The 23,852-nt window shown below is 45.4% G+C and overlaps 1 protein-coding gene and 1 long non-coding RNA gene across 9 annotated transcripts in view; one reads left to right on the top strand and one right to left on the bottom strand.

The window, feature by feature from the left end:
- Positions 1–8,746, top strand: part of LOC147033884 (homeobox protein Nkx-2.5-like) — a 101,192-nt gene extending 92,446 nt beyond the window's left edge. For all 7 annotated transcript variants that reach the window (XM_085872181.1, XM_085872173.1, XM_085872159.1 and 4 more), the window contains one exon: positions 4,539–8,746. In XM_085872181.1, coding sequence (XP_085728307.1) covers positions 4,539–5,215 — 677 coding nt within the window. In that variant the 3' untranslated portion in view covers positions 5,216–8,746. The remainder of the gene's footprint in view (positions 1–4,538) is intronic.
- Positions 1–17,855, bottom strand: part of LOC147033883 (uncharacterized) — a 109,846-nt gene extending 91,991 nt beyond the window's left edge. For both annotated transcript variants that reach the window (XR_015055841.1, XR_015055844.1), the window contains exons 1-2: positions 17,462–17,855; positions 16,185–16,231 (exon numbers count right to left, since the gene is read on the bottom strand). This is a non-coding gene — a long non-coding RNA (uncharacterized LOC147033883). The remainder of the gene's footprint in view (positions 1–16,184; positions 16,232–17,461) is intronic.
- Positions 17,856–23,852: the final 5,997 nt, after the last annotated feature.

Below are 23,852 nucleotides of genomic sequence, written 5' to 3'. Positions count from 1 at the left end.
CCAATGGCCATATTCTGCACATTAAAAATATAATTATGTGGAGGAAAAAAAAATTCACACAATACCAATTTCAATATGGATATCTTTGTTCATGAGAAATCAAGCTTTTTCTTCAGCACCAAGTCATTTCTGTGTCAGGTATTGACCTCGATGGAGGCACTGGTCATAGTTAACAAACACAATGAGATTAACCATATGCAATTTAGGATGTGATAACATTGCGGGGATCCAAGATATTGGACTGATTTTGGTATCAAGTGGAATGCAGTTGGCATTGGCACGTCACCTCATGGTTAATTAGCAGGATATATAACAAGAAACAGGATAAAATAAGCTTTATTGAAAACTCTACAACACAGTAATAGTGGGGCAGATAACAGCAATTTTTGAGAGGAATTGTGCAAATGATGATACAGGCATCAAATTTGGCACATTTGTTCTCCAGGGGAATCTAATCAAATCTGCCTGATTGGCCATTTGAAAATCCAAATTTTGAAAAAAAAAGAAAAAACAAAACAAAAAAGTGAAGATCACGAATCAATGTTGGATGCTGGCTGAGATTGGTGAATGTTTCAGAAACATCATCAAAGACGTTCCAAGTCTGCCATGCAGTTTTCTTCCCTTTACCGTGGAAGGCAGACACGACGTCACATCCAGTGAACGCATGGAAGTATGGGATCCCTCTAGCTTTCTCAGGCCCTATTGCAGAAACTACCTCATGGACTGGAATCCATCGTGCCTTGGCTCCTTGGCCAAAGGCAATCCACATGTTCTCAAGACCTAGTTCCTGTAAAGATGGCAGCACAGATATTGCTCTGACTAGTACGTCCGTGTCATTAGCCTTAATGATAATGGACTTGCCATCATCCGTCGTTGCATCCCTGGCGTGTACAAATATTCGAGTGTCAGCTTCTTCATGACAACATGGAGACACAGCATCCAGTGACTTCCTTGTGTTGCTCATGGCATCTTCTTTTGTGACAACGACTGTGCTTGTGGTCTGTGCTTCACACATCTTTTACACAAGGAAGTGAAACAGCTCAGTCTTGTTGCTGTCATCTCGAAGAAAGCTTCTCCAGTTACTTGGGGTCTTACTGGTTCCTGTCACTCTTCTTCTGATACCTTGCCCCCTTTTCGACCTTGCCTCGGACTTCAGACTTGACTTCTTGTACACATCAAACACTACGTCCACCCTCTCGTACCTGGCACCAGAGGATTCCACCTTTGGGATGATGTCTTTGTTAGCATAGTCATCAAATATCTTTGAAGTGCGTGGAGGTAGGGAATTGATAAGTGCTGAGCCATCAATGATGACTGCATATCCCCTTGGTTCTCTGTCTGGGATGTTCACTTGTGCTTCAAGAATTTCAGCCAGCTGGGGCTTCAAATTTTTTTAAGTTTTTTTTTTTTTTTCAAATTTTTCAAAATTTGGATTTTCAAATGGCCAATCAGGCAGATTTGATCAGAAAGCCCTGCAGAACAGAAATGCCAAATTTGATACTTGTATCATAATTTGCACAATTTTTCTACTATCTACTACACTATAATGGGCAGTTAATAAGACGATACAGTACATGTACTCAACATGTTATATAAGCTCTTGGATATATTAATTTTAGACACATACATGGAACCAGCATGAGATTATGTTTCATATAAGCCATAATATGTGTTGTCTAACAGTGTAATAGGTCGTCTAGTAGCCATTCTGATTGGGTATGGAAATCGCTTTTGGCACAAATGACAAAAATTCATTTTTGAGGGTACTCCTTTTCATGAGGCTAAAACAGGTAGTGCTTCCCAATATTTTCAATGTTAACATTCAAATTCGTATTCAGCATATCCAGACACTTCAAAAAAAATAGTTTTGTTGGGAGGTGGGGGTGCACGGTGGCCCTATCTAGCCCATGGCCTACAGGAGACTGCTTAGGCAACACCAACACTGCACAGAGCATGGTCCCAATGAATGGATGGATTCAACATCATCTATCATCTATATATTAATACTGAAGGACCAATTTTGTGCTCCTCCTAGCGGTCGCGTCACATTTTTCTCGGTACTGTGACCTGGACTGAAAGAAACTTCGTACCTGTAAGAGTGCATCGCACATAGCGGCAATAGTCAACCTTCAACTCTGAAGCATCTATATATTAATACTGAAGGACCAATCGTGATGCTCCTATGTAAGTTCGACATTCGATGCGGACTGTGCAACGGCACTAGACTGTGCATTCGAAGACTACACAACCATGTGTTAGATGGATAAATCATTGGTGGAAACAAACACGGACAGCGAGTTCTGATTCCACGGCTGAAGCTGGAACCATCGGAAGTAGCATTGCCCTTCACACTAAAGAGAACCCACTTCCCCATCCGGCTTGCATACTGCATGACCATTAACAAGGCGCAAGGACAAACATTTTGTAGAGTGGGAATATACTTTCCATCTCCAGTTTTTTCGCACGGACAACTGTACGTCACGTTCTCGAGAGCCAGAAGTTTTGACACGGTGAACGTCAAAGTAGACACATGCACAAACCAGGGGACTTCTTCACAAGGAGTAGTGTACACCAAAAATGTTGTGTAGAAGGACGTTTTGTAGGCCTCATTAGGTAAGGCCATGAAGTACATCGACTGGGATCCGGCTCTTACGAGAGCTGCCACTGGTTGTCATATTGGGCTCATGGAACGGAATCCGTCTGTGATGCGGTTTCGGCTAGTTGTATTTTATTATGTGCACTACCTTTCCAGTAAATCTTCAAAGAACAGCGTTTGTCTCCCGACACGTACGGGCGGCGTTTGTCTCCCGATGCGTTCGGGCGGCGTTTGTCTCCCGACACGTCTGGGCGGTGTTTGTCTCCCACCGGGCCCGAGCGGCATTTGTCTCCCGACGCATCGGGGAAGCGTTTGTCTCCCAATGCGTCGGGGTGGCATTTGTCTCCCGACGCGTCTCGACGGTGTTTGTCTCCCCATGCATCCGGGTGGCGTTTGTCTCCCACCGCGTCTGGGCGGTCTTTGTCTCTCGACACGTCCGGGCGTTGTTGGTCTTCCGACGCATCAGGGCAGTGTTGGTCTCCGGACGCGTCCGGGCGGTGTTTGTCTCCCGACTCGTCTGGGTGGTGTTTGTCTCCCGAGGCGTCCGGGCGATGTTTGTCTCCTGACGCGTCCGGGCGGTGTTTGTTTCCCGACGTGTCTGGGTGGTGTTTGTCTCCGAATGCATCTAGGCAGTAATTAACGCTCCACCGCATGTCTGCAATCCCTTCGTCTCACCTCACATTGCCTTTCTTTCACCGACCCCTCCTTGATCTCCTCTCTCCCCACTTTCTCTCCCCTCTCTCCCTCTTCCCTCCTCTTTTTCTACCCCCACCCCTTTTGTAACTCCGATACCTAAGCGATGAGTGGTATTTGCTCTGTGTGTAAATGTAAGCACACCCCACCAATATATATATGCATGTATGTATGTATGTATATATATATATATATATATATATATATATATATATATATATATATATATATATATATATATATATATATATATATATATATATATATATATATATATATATATATATATATATATATATATATATATATATATATATATATAATATAAAGCCTGCTGTTGGCGTAGAGGTTAGGGTAGCGGCTTGTCGATCCAAAAGGTCCTGAGTTCAAGCCCCGTTGGCCGCTTGAATCAATACACACCAGGAGGTTGACTCAGTCTGTCATCCTTCCAAGGTCGGCGAAGTGAGTACCAGTGTACTGGGCCCGGTGTATGCCTCGGTTAGAATAGGTGTACCATATCCCTGTGTCGTAAGAAGCGACCAGGGTTGCGTCAGGAAGGGCATCTGGCGTAAAACCTGTGCCAAATCATTATGCGGATCATAACGGATGATCCGCTGTGGCGACCCCTAACGGGCGCAGCCGAAAGAAGAAGAAGATATATATATATATATATATATATATATATATATATATATATATATATATATATATATATATATATATATATATATTAGCGGGGTGTGCTTGCACTTTGTATAAGCATATGAAACGTGCTGCCGCACTGTCTTGGCTCACTCACTTGCATTTGATTTTTCATTTATTTATTTTCTTTTCTGTTTCTTTTTCTTCATTTTTTGTATTTTCATTCACGGATGTTGTCTGATGATTCTGTGAATTTTTCCGGTGTACCGGCTTGATGTTCATCGGCAAGCAAAATTTCAGCTTTCAATGTTACCCGGAAGGTTCCGATCTTTAATATCAGTCAGTGGTCAGAAAGAGCTTTATGTATTAGATATATACTATATATATATATATATATATATATATATATACATACATACATACATACATACATACATACACACATATATATATATATATATATATATATATATATATATATATATATATATACATATATACATACATATACATATATATACATACCTTCATACAAGAAGTTTATACATATATTTATCATTGCTCATTCACATGTGTTTCAAACGTTTTGGTTTGTCTGTCCCTTCAGCAAACTCGTGCTTGTTGGGGAAGAGCGAACAGCCCAAGAAATCATCGAGCCTGGGAGAGGAGAGACCCTCACGACCAAGGCAAAGGCGGAAACCTCGTGTGCTCTTTTCGCAGGCACAGGTATTCGAGCTTGAACGGCGTTTCAAGCAGCAGCGCTATTTGTCGGCGCCAGAACGGGAACACCTTGCCAGCTTGCTCAAGCTCACGTCCACGCAAGTGAAGATCTGGTTTCAAAACCGCCGCTACAAGTGCAAACGGCAGCGCCAGGACCGGAGTCTTGAATTACATCAATGCCAGGGTCTCCAACCTCCGCGCAGAGTTGCTGTGCCAGTGCTCGTGCGAGACGGTCGTCCGTGCATCCCTTCAGGCCCACAGCCTCCCCCAGCTTACAGTGGTTCTCCTGTATCTCCACCATACAGCATGTCAGCTTACAGCAACTACAGCTCATATCCTTGCAGCTACAGCACATCATCAGCCGCGGCAGCAGCTGCTGCTGCTGCGGCTGCTGTGGGATATGGTCCTGTTAACTACATCCAGCCAGTTGCCACCAATGCTTTCATGAACATGAATCTCAATGTCGTTAATGGTGGAGCTCCCGCTGGTTCGGCCACACACCAACCCATGGGGCCAGGAGGTGCGGCTCTTCAAGGAGCACTGCACGGGATTCGTGCATGGTGAGAAACTGTGATCTTCACATGAACATGTCACCGTACCTGTAACTCCACTCAATGTACACCTGAAGATGCCCACACATGTTGTGCCGAAGCGGATGATACTCTACTAAGTCCTCATCCTTTATTTAGGTGCACCTGAATCGCAAATAAATGCTCATCAAAATGTCCACAAAACGCTCACCATCTGTCCACAAAGTTTCACTTGCTATAATAAAAGACCATATCGATCTTTTGGGTCATCCTCCGCTGACTCGAGTCACTGTAAAGTTAATCTTCGTCTATTCATGACATCGATTGTTCCTGAAACAAACGTCATTGTCACTTTTACGATTATGACATCACACTTCTCATGTAGTTTCTTTTCAAAGCATCCAGGGAATACTTGGTCGCACCTTGTTGACTTTTTCGATGGTCGATCATCACTTTTTCGACGGTCATATCAAAACTCGAAGTTTGATTTTGACATTGCCCGTGTCCTCTGCACACGTGTCATGAATAAAAAGGAATTGTAATCCTCAAACCATTTTGACATGGTGTACATTCCGCCGTTGTTGCTTTAGCTCGAGTGAAGATGAACAGTGTTTTAGAATGCACTTCAATGGAGGTCTTGTATATAATGTATTTGTGCAAACAGGGTACACTGTGTTCATAGGCGTGTTGTTTTGTCGTTTTGTTTTGAACACCCACGTTTGATATTATTAGAATTTGAGGTTAAAATGAGGAATGGAGGTGGGTGGCGAGGGGTCAGGTCACCAGCTGGGAACTCAACCCCCACCCCCCCAACCCCCCTCCCCCACCCTCACGCCATTATGGAATATAGTTGATTAAAAAACAATTCTAACAGGAACGACCTACATGGTGATGAATTGGGTGACCTCGGGTCTAGATTTCCATTTCAGTCCCTGCAATTATTGTTGGATGTGAAAGGTATCAAGAATGGAGGACATGGCACAAGATGATAGCCATGGCAGTTTGAATGAATGATCAGTGCACATGGAAACCACTGCATCGCTCGGCGGGATGGTCATGCCATGTGAGATGACACAATGAAAGGCGACGATGTATACATATATATATATATATATATATATATATATGTATGTATATGTTTATGTATATATATGTATATATATATATATATATATATATATATATATATATATATATTTTGTTTTGCGTTTGCACATTTCGGAAACAGTATCAGAAAGTGAAACACTGTGTTGGCTCTCACACTTGTTTTTCAATCGCACATATTATATAATTATTTTATGTGTTAAAAGCTGGAGGGTAACAGAGACAATTTGCCTTGTAACAGTGATTGCAAACCATGCGGTGTATGATTTTATGAGCGCTGGTGTATATTGTAGTCTCTAAAATGATGCTAACATGTGTTGGTATCAAGTTCAGGAAAAGTCGCACGAGAGCCAAATGAGTTGTTGTGTTCGAGTTCACAATGGCCGTGAAAAATGTACCTATTGGACACTTATCACGTTTTACTCAACTTCTCACCACCCGTTATAGAGGAGCACATTTACCATGTAGGACTGCATTTTTTATTTGCAGAATTGTCAGATGTTTTGTGCACAATGTCGAGTTTTGAATATTACACACACACCAGCATGCTAACTTAAAAAACAAACAAACACAGAGATATGACGCAGAATCTTCCAAGAAGACAGCCTCCTGCTCCCTCCACACTCCCCCCCACACTTTCCTGTTTTGCCTGGATCTGAATTCACTAAGTAACCTCATTAGTGAGTAAGGACACAATACACCCTAACAGCCAATAAGAGAACGTCCAAAGAGACAGAGAAGGTGACATATCCACTGGACATGGATGATTTAAAACTCTTTGTACCGAACGACGAAAAATTGGCAGAACAACTGAAATTAGTGAAACGGTACTCTGACGACAACCAAATGGAATTTGGCCAAGATAAGTGTGGCAAGTGCATATTCATACAAGGTAAACCAACAAAAACGGACAACATAAAAATCCACTTAAATACAACAATAAAGGAACTAGACAATGAATCATCTTACAAAAACCTTGGAGAAAAACAATATCAAAGCCATAACCCAACTAGCAGGACAAGTGTTTAAAAACAGCTGCGGAATAGTACACTGGCCACATGCGGAAATCAGAAAACTAGATATCAGAACAAGGAAACTCTGCATTATCCACAAAATGTTCTACAACAATCAGTACATCCCGGGAATGTACCTGCCAAGGAAATAAGGAGGTGGCGTCCTAATGGAACTCAATCGAGTGCACAGAGCGATGAATGTAGAATTAGCAGAGCATGTGAAAAGTTCAACTGACTAGAGATTACAGAAGACAATTTATACACAAGCATGAAGAACACAACAAACCAGAAAAGATATCTCTCAATCACCTTGCAAAAAACATGTACCAAACCGAAACAGCAACAAATACAGCCCAAACAATTGCAAAAAAAAGACAAAAGAAAAATACAAGGTGAAATACCAACAGATATATAGTGACAACTGGGAGAAAGCCAAAAGAGTAGGGAAATATAAATATAGAGTTGGACAGATTGGGGATAGACAAAGAAGGTTCATTTGAATGGCTATGAAGAGGTCAGCTCAATTGGGATGAACAACAAATCATAATAAATGCCGAAGAACAAGGACACTACATAAATGGCTTTATAAATATAGCAAGACTTGGACAGGTGTAGGTTCTGCAAGGTAGAAACAGAAAGCACGAGCGACCTCCTATCAGGATGTAAAACACTAATGTCTGAACAGCTGTACACACAAAGGCACAACAATGTATGTCGAGTAAAATTTCAATTTTCCAAAAAATTCACATGTCCAAAAATTTCAATATCCCAGTTCTACCAAACCTATGGAAACATGAACCAAAAGCGATAATTGAAAACGAGGAAGTAACGCTCACGTACAACTTGCTCATCCCATCGAGCGTGAACATAGAAAACAAAGCACTGTGACCGGATATCGTACTTGCATATGAAAAAGGAAAGAAGGTGTTGCTAATTGAGGTTTCAGTTAATTGACCCAGTGATTTTGATCGAATTAACGTGGAAATCAAGGAAATGACCAAATATAAAGATCTCAAAAATGAAGTGAAAAGATCCTGGAAACTGAAGAACATCGAAATTGTACCAGTGATGATTGGAGCAATGGGGATGATAAAGAAGACCCTTACAAAGAGAGATCTCATAAATTACCTCTGGGGATATTACGACAAACAAACTACAGTTGGAGGCTGTCTGGGGAGGGGGTGAATGACAATCTTGAGAAGACCTCTCGGAACAAAACTGAGAACAAGAAAACTTCACAACTTGGTCGATGAATCATGATCCCTTACCGGAACGAATGTGGATACATCAAGACCTGGGAAGACTCCGTTTGTTCCAACTTCTGAAACCCAAATATGGAGATAACCACACACACATATACAGTATATACATACATACTTAAACATATACAAACTTATACTATTCTCGCACTTGTTCATTTTGTGATGATGAATAAATTATTGACAATCCTCTTGTGCGAGCAATGACTTGCCTGACCGAGTGTGTCAAGTTGAACTCACTCACGACCAGAATGATATAACATTGTTGTAACAGACAATAATTATACCGTTTCGCTGCACTCTCGAAAGCCACAAATGCTACACGGTAATCCACCCCTGTAGACTGGATGAGAAAGTTCACCATCACCCCCCCCACCCCCCGGACCCCCAACTGGAAACAACAGCGGCAGATTGCACGGTCTGGAGGACCGGGGAACAGGACTCGATAATGAAGTAACTCACGGAGAGCCTAAGAAGGACTTGTTAGGGCACACTTGATGCTCTTGTTCAGCTGCCATGGTCTATGAAAGAACGAATTTTACGGCTAAAAGACCTTTGAGAGCTCGGGTTAGTGGTGCTGAATGTCTCTAAAGATTGCTCTAATTAGACTTGCGAATGGAGTCGGTAGTTCAATGGCAGGTCTAAAAGCGAACGATATAGCATTTTAAGGGTCAGGGTAACGCACGATCATGTGACCGGTTAATTTGTGAACATTTTTCAATGTCCGAGGCAGAGACCGTGCAGGGAATTCCGTATTATCACATACGGTACATAATGAACCGGCGAACAAGCGGCTCCTATATATTGGTTAATTGTGTAATTATATTAATTCTCGCACGCAGACAGATTTTCTTAATGAGGGTCGTAGATTGCCAATGTGACCATTGTCACAAACGGACGAATTAGCTCCGGCTTGAATAACGAGGGGGCACGGCGGGACTTGTAGGAACACGAAGCTACACAACAGGCCATGATGCCATCGACGCTACGCGTCTCAATGGTCTCATTCCATAGACAAATACTTTAGCATGGAATTCACAGCAAAGGAGATTAGAGCTCATTCGAAACACGAGTCTGGGATGAAGCTCCGCTGTGTCCTCATCATGGTGTGTCGTGTCCTCTTCATGGTTGTGTCCCACTCATGGTGTTTTCCCCTCGTTGTGTGGGCACTACATGGTGTCAGGGCCCACCCTAAATCAAACTACAAGGGCACTCGGTCGAGCGCATACCTCTGCCACGTAAGGCCTGATCCACGAGAATATATCGGGCCTGATACATTTTTGAAATGTCATGCTATATGTCGTTTTTGGCCTGACCTCTCAATGGGGAAGATTCACCTAGAAAATTAACTAATTCTCGTATCCAGATCCGGATTCAGATCTTCACCAAAGTTGAATCAATTCTTTCTTGTCACACACCCAACATGTCAACGAAGTTTAGCCCGAATTTGTTTACAACTTTTTGAGATATCCTGCACACAGGCAGACAAACAAACAGACAAATTAACAAAGACAGAAACGGGTTAAAACATAACCTCTTTCACCTTTGGTGAAAGAGGTAATGATGCTCCAGGCAAGGGGCATCTTTGGCACCCCTCTCCATTTGTTCAACGTTTGAATACTATATGAGAATGTAGCCTGTGCAGGCAGTGAGATGAGGCTGAGGGTGTATCTGGTGCAGGCAGTGGTGAGGCCGCAGGTGTATCCAGTACAGGCAGTGGTGAGGGGTAGCAAGGGCAGGCAATGGTGATGGTAGCAAGGGCAGGCAATGGTGATGGGTAGCAAAGGCAGGCAAGGGTGAGGGGGTAACGAGGACAGGCAGTGGCTGAGCAGGTAAGCGAGGTATTAATGGACGAGCTCACTGGAATCAGGAGAGGTATCGGAGGATTGGAGAGAAGCAAATGTAACATCATTATTTAAGAATGGATCCAGAGAAGAATTGGGGAACTCTAGACCTGTTAGTTTGACATCAGTTGTGGGGAAGGTTTTCGAGACATTAATTATGGACCAGATGAGGAACCATTTAAATAAATATAAACTAATTAAAGGTAGTCAGCATGGGTTTACCAAAGGGACATCTTCTTTAACAAATATATTAAAGTTCTTTGAAGCAGTTTCTAATTGGGTGGATGAGAGGAGCACAGTGGATGTAGATAGTAGGCTATATCTCGACTTCATTCAGAAGGTATTTAAGAAGGTACCACATTGGAGTTTGTTAGCTCAGGTGAGGACTTGTGAAGTGGCTCGTCAGGTAGTTACTCACAACTGGATTGGAAACTGGATTAGTGATAGGAAGCAAAGAGTGGCTGTGAGTGGGAGGATGTCTTGCTGGGAGGATGTAAGGAGTGATGTACCTCAGGGATTGCTACTGGCACCAGAATTATTCATTATTGACATCAATGTTTTGGATAGTGGGGTAAATAGTCAGCTTTCCAAACTTGCAGATGACACAAAGCTTGGAGGTAAGGGAGATAGATAGCAGAAAGGAGGGGATGGGGGGGGTGGGGTGGTGATCAGATTCAAGAAGTATTGATAATTCCATAGATTGGGTATAACATTGGGAGATGTAATTTAACCTGAGCAGGTGTAAGGTGTTGGGGATAGGAAAGAATAATGAAAATAGAGATTACAGGATGCAAGGGGTAATTTTGGAGCATGTCACACAGGAGAAGGATCTGGGGGTGGTAATACATATGGGAGGTGAGCAGGCAGCACAATGCCAGGCAGCTATAGGTAAAGCAAATAGGGTTTTAGGTTGTATTCAGAGGGGGATCATTTATAAATCAAAACGTGTTGTTAACATTGTCCAGGAATTTAGTGAGGGCGACATCCAGAATATTGTGTGCAGTTTTGGTCACCACAACTCAGGAAGGCCATCAATGCCAGCGAGAGGGTTCAGCGCAGGGCTACTCGATTGATTCCGGGCCAAGCTAGACTCAGCTATGAGGAGCGGCTGAAGGAGACAGGGCTTTATACACTAGAAAGGAGGCGGTTACGAGGAGATATGATGGAGATGTTTAAGATAATGAAAGGTAAAGATAAAATAAGTGTAGATGAGTTAGTCAACAGAGTGGACAGTGATAGGACCAGGGGCCATAACCTGAGAGTTAAGAAGAGGAGAGTTAAGACGGTAACAAGGCAGGGGACTTTCACTCAGAGAGTAGTTAAAGCATGGAATGGTCTCCTGCATGGTGTGTGTTCTTGATGGTGTGTGTTCCTCATGGTGTCCTCCGCTCATGGTGTGTGCACCACAAGGTGTATCCTCTTCAAGGGGTGTGCACCACATGGTGTATCGTCTTCATGGGGTGTGTGTCCCTCGTGGTGTATCCTCTTCAAGGGGTGTACCCCTTGTGGTGTGTCTTACATGGTGTATCCCACGTGGTGTGCCCTACATGGTGTATCCCTCATGTTGTTATCCTCACAAGTGTTCCTAGTGGTGTGTGTCCTTCATGGTGTGTTCCACATGGTATGTCCCTCATAGAGTGCATCCCTCATGGTATATGCTCTCCATGGTGTGTTTGTCCCTCATGGTGTGCGCACCTCGTGGTCTTTTCCAAATGGTGTATCCCTCATGGTGTGTGACTTCAAGATGTGTCCCCCTTGTGGTATGTCCACCACAGTGTATCCCTCATGGTGTGTGCTCTTCATGGTGTATCCACATGGTGTATCCGTCATGTTGTGTGTGTGCTCCTCCTGATGTGTGTGTCCCTCATGGTGTATCCCTCATGATGTATCCCTAGTGGGAAGTAACCCTCATGGTGTGTACTCTTCATGGTGTGTGCATCTTGTGTGTGTCCCTCAAGGTGTATCCCTTTGTGGAGTGTGCAGGTGGTGTGTATCCCTTGTGGGATGTAACCCTCATGGTGTGTGCTCTTCATGGTGTGTGCTCTTCATGGTGTGTGCATCTTGTGTGTCTCACATGGTGTCTCCCCCTCGTGGTATCTCTTTGTCATGGTCTCATGGTGTGTTCCTTGTGGTGGTTTCACCTGCACGAGGCACAAGTTGATGTCGCACAGCAAGGTGAATCAGATTTTGAGAACCTCACAAGGCAGGTAGTCCTCACTCAGGCAAAACTTTTGATGAGTATTTTGGGGGAAGGGGACGCGGAGTTCCAGAGGGAACTACAACGGCACTCGGGAGAGTGCATACCTCCGCCAGGCTGAACGGTTTACATTTTATATCTGAATGACAGGCCGGATCTGAACCAAAATCAAATAGGCTTGTTCTTGTCACCTACCCAACTCATCCGCCAAGTTTTGTCATAACTCATCCATAACTCTTTGAAATATCATGATATATATATATATATATATATATATATATATATATATATATATATATATATATATATATATATATATATATATATATATATATATATATATAGTTTTTTTGCCCTATCTCTTCATGATGAAAAAATCACTAGATTAAAAAATATATAATATCCGAATCTTCATCAAAATCCCTTTCGACCTTGACACCACTTCGACCCCGTGACCCTTTAGACCCATTGGCCTTATTTAGATACTTTAGATCTTTTAGACCCATAAAACCCTTTCAGACCTTTTAGACCCCTTGAACCCTCTTAGACCACTTATATCGACTGACCTTATAGACCTCTTGACCCTTTAAAACCTGTATACCGAATCATGCTGCGTTGAAATTTGCTCAGTACCACGTGTAGCACTGTCAAGTGACTCGGTGAAAGGCTGGTGTTGGCTCAGTGGTTAGGGTGGTGGTTTGGGATCCTAGGGTCCTGAGTTCAAGACCCGTCAGCTGCTGAATTAATGCACCAGGGGGTTGACTCAGCCTGTCATCCTTCCGAGGTCGGTGAAATGAGTACCAGTTCCAGTGTGTGTACTGGTAGAGGGGCACTGCATCAGCGACGCAGTCGCGCTTCAAGAAATGATAGCTACCCCGGCAGCTAAGCTGCCATACGACCACCACCACCATATGACTCGGTACACGTGCATTGCAATTTGGACTTGCAGTGCACAGTGTGCACACACAAGTTCGGGATATTCACTGGTAAACCGGGGAACATGTCAAGTAACATGTTGGCTGACCATTATATTGCTCGGGTACATGTCAGTATCATTTTGTGTAATTATGGTGCACAGGAATCTTTTTACATTGGTGTATACATATAGTACACCACTGTATATGAAACTGAAAAACATGAATGGACGGTGCACCCTCGTCGATGTGAAGTCTTGAACGACCCCTTGTGAGTATGTCTATTAATTATGTACTTTTTAAGCCTAATGTTGGCTTAAGACCTTCAAAGCCTTTGATACCAGGTGGTTGAATTAACACCAGGTGGGTTGACTTAGTCTGTCATCCTTCTGAGGTCAGCAAAGCGAGTGCCAGCTCACTGGTAACAGGGGCACCGCATCGGCAGCGCAAGCATGACCCCAGAAAAAGATGCAGCCAAGCAGCCACTGGCTGCATACAAATAAATAAACAGACTGTTTGAACGTGAGTACGTCGATTAATTACTTATGATTCGGCGTTGACTACATGTCTATTAATTACGGACTATTGGGACATACCTTTAAGACAAGTACACCTTTGCAGCCCTTACACCTCTTAGAACCCGGGGCAGATCCAGGATTTTAGGTTACGGGGAGGGGGGGGGGCGCAAAAACATGATTCATGTACAGATTTTGATTTTAAAAATAGATAATTAAACGTTCATAGGATGGGATAAAAGAACTCAGGATCTCTTGTGTACTGAGCAATGGTTAAATATAGTTACAATTACGTCTCCTCGTGTCTCTGTTACCCACAGTTTTGTGCTTCCATTCCCTCTCCCGTCCCTCTTGTCTACTGCTCTCCTTGTTAAACTTTCTGTGTTAGCTCTTATATGAGCCTCAGCATTGTACATTTAAACAAACCAAGCTCTCTTTCTTCAATGGATGGTGAACAATGACGATGAATAAAAGGACCAAACCAACAAAAGATAATATTGTTATGGGGCCAGGTCTCGGTGGCGAGCACGACCACGAGGGGGAGCAGTGGAGTCTGCTCCACCGAACACCTGGAATTTAGGTTGTACCTTTCAGATAAATCCGAAAGGTCACGGGTCGCTTATCGGACCGAAGATCGCCAATAGGTCGACCACGTGGGATAGGGTCAATTGCCAATTTCAATATACCTAAATACACATGCAGTCCCACTACCGGGGAACCACACCCTCGGCCGACTCTGTCCGATCCGAGTCGCAGGTAACGGCTCAGATCTGGCGTAACAGAGCGGAGTTACCAGAGCCGCACCGGACCAAAAGAACAATTTGCTGCTTTGCTATTTCCCAACAAGCACCATTCTAAGCCAATGAAAGAAACACAGAAACGAGCTGGTACATTCAACAAAAAGGGGAATTTATTTACAACAATAATTATTGTATTTTTTATAATTATAATTTGGGAACGAGGGGAGCACGTAAGGGCAGAGTTATCTGACTAAGCAATGCAAATAATGTACAGCAAAAAGCACTTAACAATTCTACTCATCAGACGGGGCACACGGACACACACACACACACACACACACACACACACACACACACACACACACACACACACACACACACACACACACACACACACACACACACACACACACACACACACACACACACACCGAGAAAGAGATGGACTTTATTGCCCCTTCAGCTCGGAGGGAAGACGAGCTGAGGGAAGATAACGTGCTGGCTACCTGGCCGCGTTTGTGCGGCTCGGTCCGCACCTTCCCGGAGCACCAGTCACCAAAGGACGGACCAGGGCAGCCGAACCCAGAGGGGGCGAGACGAGGTGGTCTCCCTTGATGAGATGGTTGACCGCTCGCTGTAATGCGCCAGACAAGATGCTTCGGATGCGCGCGATGCAGTCAGCGCAGACCAGACAGAAGCGCCTCGAGCCGACGGGACGCAATCATTAATTCCTTCTTCCATCCTTCGGGGCACGGTCCGCTCGTCCGTGGCCTGCTCCCATTGGGTGGACGAGGTGTCGCGGCTCCGCCTTCTTGCCAAGGACCGCCCCGGCTCTGGTCTGCTCGTCGCCCATTGGGCAAAAAATGACGCATACCTTTATTTGGCGCACAGCCAAAGCGAAACGCTTCGTGACCATATTTGGAATGGAATTCCATTCCAAAGGAATTCCGTACACGCCCATATACCAACGAGCGCGCCGAGAATGCTGAGAGCAGAGTGTTGTTGATGTAAAAACGAAGATGGGCGTTGTTGTCGTTGTCGTTGTAAAAATCCTATCTATAAAATAATCCATAGCGCCCGTACACTTAATTCCCATTAGACACAGGGGATGGATTCTAACTAGAAACACATACTTACCGATAAAACTGATCAAAAGGACATGGCTGTTGTGTGCAGTAAGCTTCCAAATTCGTAACAATATTACCAACAACACGATTATACTGTTATTAAATCATCATGACATAATTGCAACACACTGACAAGGCTCCACCAGTGAGTGGAGTTACAAAATCAAATTGGAACAGCTTCACTATTTCTTACCCTTTTCAGCATGCACATCATGGTCTCTTAAGTCTTTCTTTTTTAAGGGGGGGGGGGGGTGAGGGGGAATCCTGTGAATTCTGCTTCGAATTTTCACCTCTTTTGAAGAACGTAATGCTGTTGCTGTTGCTGCTGCTGTTCAATCTGGAAATTAAAATGACAACAAAAGAAACGATTCCAAAAATACCGAATTGACATGTCCATCTTTTCAACAATGTTTGCCAACTGCAGACCTTGATTTTGTTTTTTTTTTCGCAATGTGTTAACACACTTCAAAAACATAAACATAATGAAACACTTGAAGGATTTTCTTAAACTAGTACGTGCCCGTAAAAAAAAATAAAAAAAAATTAAATATTCAAAACGTGAGCAGCAAACAACAACCACACAGGCCGTTTCGTCGCTCTCGCGAGCCCGTACGTGCGTGGCCCAGAAATTCGCATATTATTCGCAGTTACTATTATTCGCAATTTAGTTTTAATACCCAATTATTCAATTAGCGCCAACGTATTTTACCTTTTCGCAATGTCGTGGCAAGGAAAAACAAAAAGAGAAGAGGAGAGAAAAAAAAAATTACTTCCTGGTTCGGAGCACACCAGCTCACTCTGATGTTACCGAAATTTATGCACCGTCTAATATGAAAACGATCATAACTTGGGGCATAGTGTTTATCTATAAATGCGCATAAGAAATCGAGAAATTATTAGAATACACGAAGTCATCACTCTCCGGAAGTCCATACGTTGTAACCCGTAATGGGGAACGTGGCTGAGCTTCCCTTCCCCATCGGCCACACCCACGCAACAACGGGTCTTGTCATTGGTTTGGTAAATAAATGGCCATAACTTGGGAAGCACTTGTCCGATTAATATCAAACCTTGAAAAGGCACATCCTCAGGTCCCCAGCAATATACCTGGCAAGTTTCAATTAGATCGGACCAGTGGTTGTCGAGAAACAGCGGACACAGACACACATACACACACACACACACACACACACGCACGCACACACACACGCGCACGCACACACACACACACACACACACACACACACACACACACACACACACACACACACACACATACACACACACACACACCTGGAATTATAGATAGATGTAATCGTTTCAGAATTTACGTTTAAATTTGTGAAACGCAATGTTATATGAGGTAGGCTTACCTTCCTGATCATATATTTAGTCTTTACAGTGGAAATTGTTGAAAAAAAAATTCACAGTGCGAGACAGTTTTCATTCCAACTTTCCGAGACCACATCGTTGGTTATATGCACCTCATTACATGTGAAAAAAACAACATCGCCTTTGGCGGGAGGAGGGGGAGTTAAGGGAGGAAGCGCACAGGGCGCAGCCTCACCTCGATCTGTCCCTGGTGATTCCCCGGAATGCCATGGCCGTGGACAGTGACACTCTCCCTCGTAAAATAAATAACTGTGGGAACAATTTACATAATCACAATGGCGGAAATGACGTAATGAATACGGGAGTGTTGGCCACACCCCATCCGGATGAAGCGTGTTAACCGAATCTGCATGTCGGAATAGGTGAATAACCCTAATTTCCCTTGAAGAAGAAAACACAGAAACCTCCGTGTGGGTTTTGTTAAAAAAAAAAAATAATGAAGAAAAAAGAAAAAGAAGAAAAAAAGTCCGACACTTCGTATTTCCACAGAGCCCATTATTGCTCTCGGCGGCCTTGGGTGTGAGCCAACTGTTCTGGCGGCAAATTTGTAATTGCGTCTCTCCACGCAAACTGAGGTAAATGTGTACAAATTATACTTTGAAAAATTTCGATTTACCTCAACATGCGCGATATCAAATGGTCATGTAACATGTGGTAAAGTTTCAATTCCCCCCTTTGACTGGTTTTCGATGTACGCTCTTTACAACCTGCAGACAAGTACGTACATACGTTCGACGTACCACGTACGCGACGGATTGCTTCACCCCTCTTTTTGCTTCACGTGTGCAGCGGGTGGGACCGCTGGCAACTGCAGCTGTCGTCTTGCGTTCCTTTGTGCACGGACTTCTGGTAATCGCTGGGAAATTCTTCTTCGTTTCAGTGTGTTTTCGGCATGTCACCACCTGGAAACATATAAAAGTTATTAGGATACGGCGGCCGTACCCCCCCCACCCCCTGAATTGACAAAATGTGCGGCGGCCGCAAAGTTTCTGAGGTGGCCTCAGGGTGGCCCTACGCCGTATGACTATCTTTTACAGGCCGTAGTGGTCTCAGTGGAATTAGAGCGCGGAGTTAGAACTTTTTTTCATTTCAAGGTTGGCCGGAGCAATTCGACAAGCCGTAGCCATGACGTAGATGTGTTCCACGTCGACCGTACGTAGGGCGTACGGTGGGCTTGCGTTATTCGTGCGGCTGCCGTAGGCTCTTATCAATGAAAAATGAATTTTGCCAACCCCCAAAAAATTACAGCGGCCGCACTATTTCCACGGTCGCCATAGGGTAGTCCTAAGGCGTCCCTGTGTTCACCGTACAGTGGCCTTGAGGTCTGTGTGACTACCTGCGGGCAACGCTGGGTCGACGCACGCTTCCCCTACGCCTGCCGTGCATCCTACGTATGGCCTCCGTGGCAGTCTGCGTCGACCATGCGCTACCGCTAGAGATCAGAGTATAGGTGTTTGCCACCAGTGTTGGGCACAAAAGTGATATTCCGATAACAGATAATTATCGAAGTTTACTTTTTTTATCGGAAGTTAACTTCCATTTATCGTTATCGGACCAGTTAACTTCTGATAACTCGATTTTTTTTTTAGTCCCATAATGTCCGTTAATTTATTGTCCGATAACATTTTTATCGTTTCCGGGTCGCATTTCGCCGAACTAATTAATTATCAATGAGGAGGAAAATGTACATGATTATAGATTACTTGTTTTACAAGATAATGCTGAATCAGGCCTCCGTGTGAAGAAAAATGGAAGAAGAAGGGGAGGAGGAGGAAGAACAAGAAGAAGCCTTGCAATGGCGACTTCCTCAGCCATGTGGCTGCTAGGCTCTGCAGATACTGGGTTTGGTCAAGGTTGGGAAACCCAAAAAACAAAAACATATGTGACTGCTACATTGTGTGACCGTGGAAATACTGGGGCCACCCTATAATTGCTAGTGGCCGTAGATTTTTTAGACCCTACGGCCGCCGAGCCAAATGTGACTGAAGCATTAGTGGCATACAGAAGAGTCCCACGTTGCACAGAAAAAGTCCCACGTTGCACAGAAAAAGTCCCACGTTGCATAGAAAAAGTCCCACGTTGCATAGAAAAAGTCCCACGTTGCATAGAAAAAGTCCCACGTTGCATAGAAAAAGTCCCACGTTGCAGAGAAAAAGTCCCACGTTGCATAGAAAAAGTCCCACGTTGCATAGAAAAAGTCCCACGTTGCATAGAAAAAGTCCCACGTTGCATAGAAAAAGTCCCACGTTGCATAGAAAAAGTCCCACGTTGCATAGAAAAAGTCCCACGTTGCATAGAAAAAGTCCCATGTTGCAGAGAAAAAGTCCCACAGGTCAGGTATGGGAGCATGTGCCAGAACAGTGCGTCGCTGCGTCCACTTTCCGCCGGTACTCCAGGGGCCTCCGTCTGGCCATCCCCCAGGCAGATGCCAGGCCCATCCCCATCTCCTTGAGATGATGGTCAACCTGCTGCAACCATGAGGCACGTGGTCGGCCCACTGGCCTCCTCCACTCATGAGACTCCCTCGCTGAGAGAATTTGGTGAGCAGGATCAGCGTCAGGAAAACGAGCCACATGTCCATACAGCCGCAACTGACGCTCACGGACTATGCAGGTAACAAATCTCATCCGAGTCTCTCTCAGCAACCGCTCGTTGGACACAAAATCCGACCAGCGATAGCCAAGGATTCTCCGAAGACACCTGGTACCGAAGGAATTAAGTCTCCGTCTCAGATCCCTGGTCAGAGTCCAAGTCTCGCACCCATAGAGCAAGACTGGAAGTACCAAGGACCTGAAGTCTCGGACTTTCGTCCTCCCGCACAGGTACCGGCAGCGCCACACCCCATGATCCAGTGAATCCATGACTCCCCAGGCCCGACCCAGACGTCTATTGACCTCTGACTCGCAGCCAGCAGAGACATGAATATCACTGCCAAGGGAAGTGAATCTCTCCACGACCTCAACATCCTCACCACAAACAGACACAGACAGGACAGCAGCATCCAAGATGTCACCGAAAGCCTGGATCTTAGTTTTAACCCAAGAAACCCGTAATCCCAGCGGCTCCGACTCCTCATTCAGCACCTCGAGGGCCCCCAAAAGGATGTCTAAAGTCTCCACAATGATGACTGCATCGTCTGCGAAATCAAGGTCCGAGATCTTGACATTCCCAAACGATGCACCGCAACTTGATCTCTCCGACATCCTCCCTAAAATCCAGTCCATACAAGTGCTGAAAAGTGTGGGGGCAAGTACACATCCCTGACGAACTCCAGTAACAACTGGAAATAAGTCAGAGGTGGTACCACCACACTTCACAGCACTCTCAGTACCAGAGTAGAGTTCAGACATCAGATCGATCAGTTTTGGTGGCACCCCACGAAGACCAAGAATCCTCCAGAGGACATCCCGATTCACTGAATCGAACGCTTTACAGAGATCAACATAGGCTGCAAGCAGCCCCTGCCGAAACTCTCGTCTGCGTTTGGTGAGGACACGAAGGGCAAGGATACGGTCAATCGTTGACCTCTTTGGTGTAAAGCCTGACTGCTCTGGACGCTGGTGCTCAAGCAGATGGTGGCGAACCCTATCAAGAATTATCCGAGCAAAGACCTTGCCCGGCACTGAGAGCAGCGTCACCCCTCGGTAGTTGTTACAGTCTTGGCGATCACCCTTCCCTTTCCAGAGAGGGACAACAAGGCCCCTCTTCCAGTCAGTTGGGATGATGCCTGTGTTCCAGGCAGAGCACAAAACTGCATGCAACGACACGAGTGCAGCACTTCCACCAGCCTTGAGAAGTTCGGCATGGATGCCACAGATCCCTGGAGCTTTGCCCCGTTTCAACTGGTTCACCGCAGCCCGTGTTTCCACAAGCGAAGGTGGACCACAGTTTATTCGAGGGTCAGCAACAGGGATTGTAACACCCTTGACGTCCAATTCGACAGCTGGGGGATCAGCCTGGTACAACCGCTCAAAGTAACCGGCCCAGCGGGCCTTCACTTCAGACTCCTCTGTCAAGAGCCTACCACTCTCTGCTCGAACTGCAGTGCTCCGAGGGATGGGCTTGGATGAACGTAATGCGCGAATTCCCCTGTAAGCGGGACGAGAATCACCTGTCCACAGGTGATGCTCTACCCCTCACAGATTCCTCGCACATAGGCCTCCTTGTCCACCCTCATTGCATGTACAGTTTTACGCCTCAGCTCCCTGAACAGCTCAGCTCTGCCATTCAGCCTGGCCCTGCGACTCTGATCAATGGTATCCAGTGTCCCTTGAGAGACAAAATTCTTCTTTGCCCTGCGGTGAGTTCCAAGACATCCACCGGCAACATCAAGGACGGTGGTCTTGAAGGCTCTCCACAACTCTTCAGGACCCCCCAAAGCACCGAGACCCCCAAAATCCCCACTCAGCCTGTTCGCAAACTCCTCAGCTACTCTCTCATCCCTGAGCTTGGCAACATCCAGCCTAGGCTGGGATGGTACCATTCTCCAGGATTTAAGGTGCAGCTTTAGAGTTGCTACAACAAGCCTGTGGTCAGTATTGAGGAACTGAGCACTCCGGTAGACCCTGCAGTTCTGGATCATCCTCCAACGACCGTCAATGAGGACATGGTCAATCTCCTTTGCCACACCGCCAGCGTTGGAATACCAAGTCCAGCGATGAGCTTGTGGGCGCTGAAACAATGAACCAGCCACCCTCAGTCCATTACTTCTTGCAAAGTCAAGGAACTTAGTGCTATTCTGGTTCATAGTTCCTGACCCATGGGGACCAACACACACCTCATAACCATCCCTATCAGTTCCAGTCGATGCATTGAAATCTCCCAAGACTAGAAGTGTATCTCGTCTGGGGCACTGATCAACCACAGACTCGAGTGTGGCGTAGAATGCATCCTTCACGGTGAGATCACTCGCCTCAGTCGGAGCATAAACAGAGACCAGGGAAATGACACCTAAGGAGTGACGAATCCTTAATCTCATAATACGCTCGTTGACCGGTGTTACCTCAATTATCATTGGGGTCAGCTTATTGGACACAGCTACAGCAACTCCTTGGGTCTGGTAACCATCAGAGCGACCAGACCAATAGTAGGTGTAACCACCCACCATTATCTCGCCGTAATCCGATCTCCGAACCTCAGAGAGAGCTGCAATCCCGATGTCCAAACGCTTGAGCTCAGATGATAACAGAGACAGGTGATCATCCTCTCTTAGGGATAGGACATTCCAGGCACCCACCCGAAGGGACCGCCTCAGGTTAACCCAAGGAGACCGCCGTCTGGTGGACGACACCTCAGCACCACTCCGACACACTCTCCCGCAATCTGACCCAGGGATGTTACCCCGTGGTTTCCCTCCTATCAAAGATTGGGGGTCCCGAAGGCTTTACCCCAATCCCGTCATCCGGTGAGCTGCCCTGCGAAGGGAAGCTGCACAGGAGGTACTCCCACGGAGTGGGTTTTCAGAATTTTTTGCGTTTTTGCGTTTTGTGGAACGAGGGGTTTTACGGTGGCCGGAGTGCAAATCCTGCCACCAACCTCCTAATAAGAAGTAACCCAACTGCAGGAGGACGTCCGCAGACACAGTTGGGCACTAGATATGGATGGCCGTTGGCTAACAAGGAGCTCCTCCGCCCTTTGACAGGTTTTGTTTTTAATCCTGCTGGGTGTCCATATCCAAACACCCCCCTCACCAGAAAACCTGGTGGGGGAGACGGTTTAGTCGCCGACAACCCGACCATGGAACAGGTTAGTACAGGTTTACATGGTACCTGTAGCACGTCACAGATCGAACCTGACCTGACAGAAAAAAGTCCCACGTTGCAGAGAAAAAGTCCGACGTTGCAGAGAAAAAGTCCGACGTTGCAGAGAAAAAGTCCGACGTTGCAGAGAAAAAGTCCGACGTTGCAGAGAAAAAGTCCGACGTTGCAGAGAAAAAGTCCGACGTTGCAGAGAAAAAGTCCGACGTTGCAGAGAAAAAGTCCGACGTTGCAGAGAAAAAGTCCGACGTTGCAGAGAAAAAGTCCGACGTTGCAGAGAAAAAGTCCGACGTTGCAGAGAAAAAGTCCGACGTTGCAGAGAAAAAGTCCGACGTTGCAGAGAAAAAGTCCGACGTTGCAGAGAAAAAGTCCCACGTTGCATAGAAAAAGTCCCACGTTGCATAGAAAAAGTCCCACGTTGCATAGAAAAAGTCTCACGTGGAATAGAAAAAGCCCCACGTGGAATAGAAGAAGCCCCACGTGGAACGGAAAAAGCCCCACGTGGAACGGAAAAAGCCCCACGTGGAACGGAAAAAGCCCCACGTGGAACGGAAAAAGCCCCACGTGGAACGGAAAAAGCCCCACGTGGAACGGAAAAAGTCCCACGTGGAACGGAAAAAGTCCCACGTGGAACGGAAAAAGTCCCACGTGGAACGGAAAAAGTCCCACGTGGAACGGAAAAAGTCCCACGTGGAACGGAAAAAGTCCCACGTGGAACGGAAAAAGTCCCACGTGGAACGGAAAAAGTCCCACGTGGAACGGAAAAAGTCCCACGTGGAACGGAAAAAGTCCCACGTGGAACGGAAAAAG

The sequence above is a fragment of the Eptatretus burgeri genome, chromosome 1, assembly GCF_056783735.1.
Source record: "Eptatretus burgeri isolate ZD-2024b chromosome 1, Ebu_testis_v1, whole genome shotgun sequence".
Lineage (NCBI taxonomy): Eukaryota > Metazoa > Chordata > Myxini > Myxiniformes > Myxinidae > Eptatretus > Eptatretus burgeri.
The sequence above is the reverse complement of the archived record's forward strand: the minus strand, read 5'-3'. Positions and strand labels throughout refer to the sequence as shown.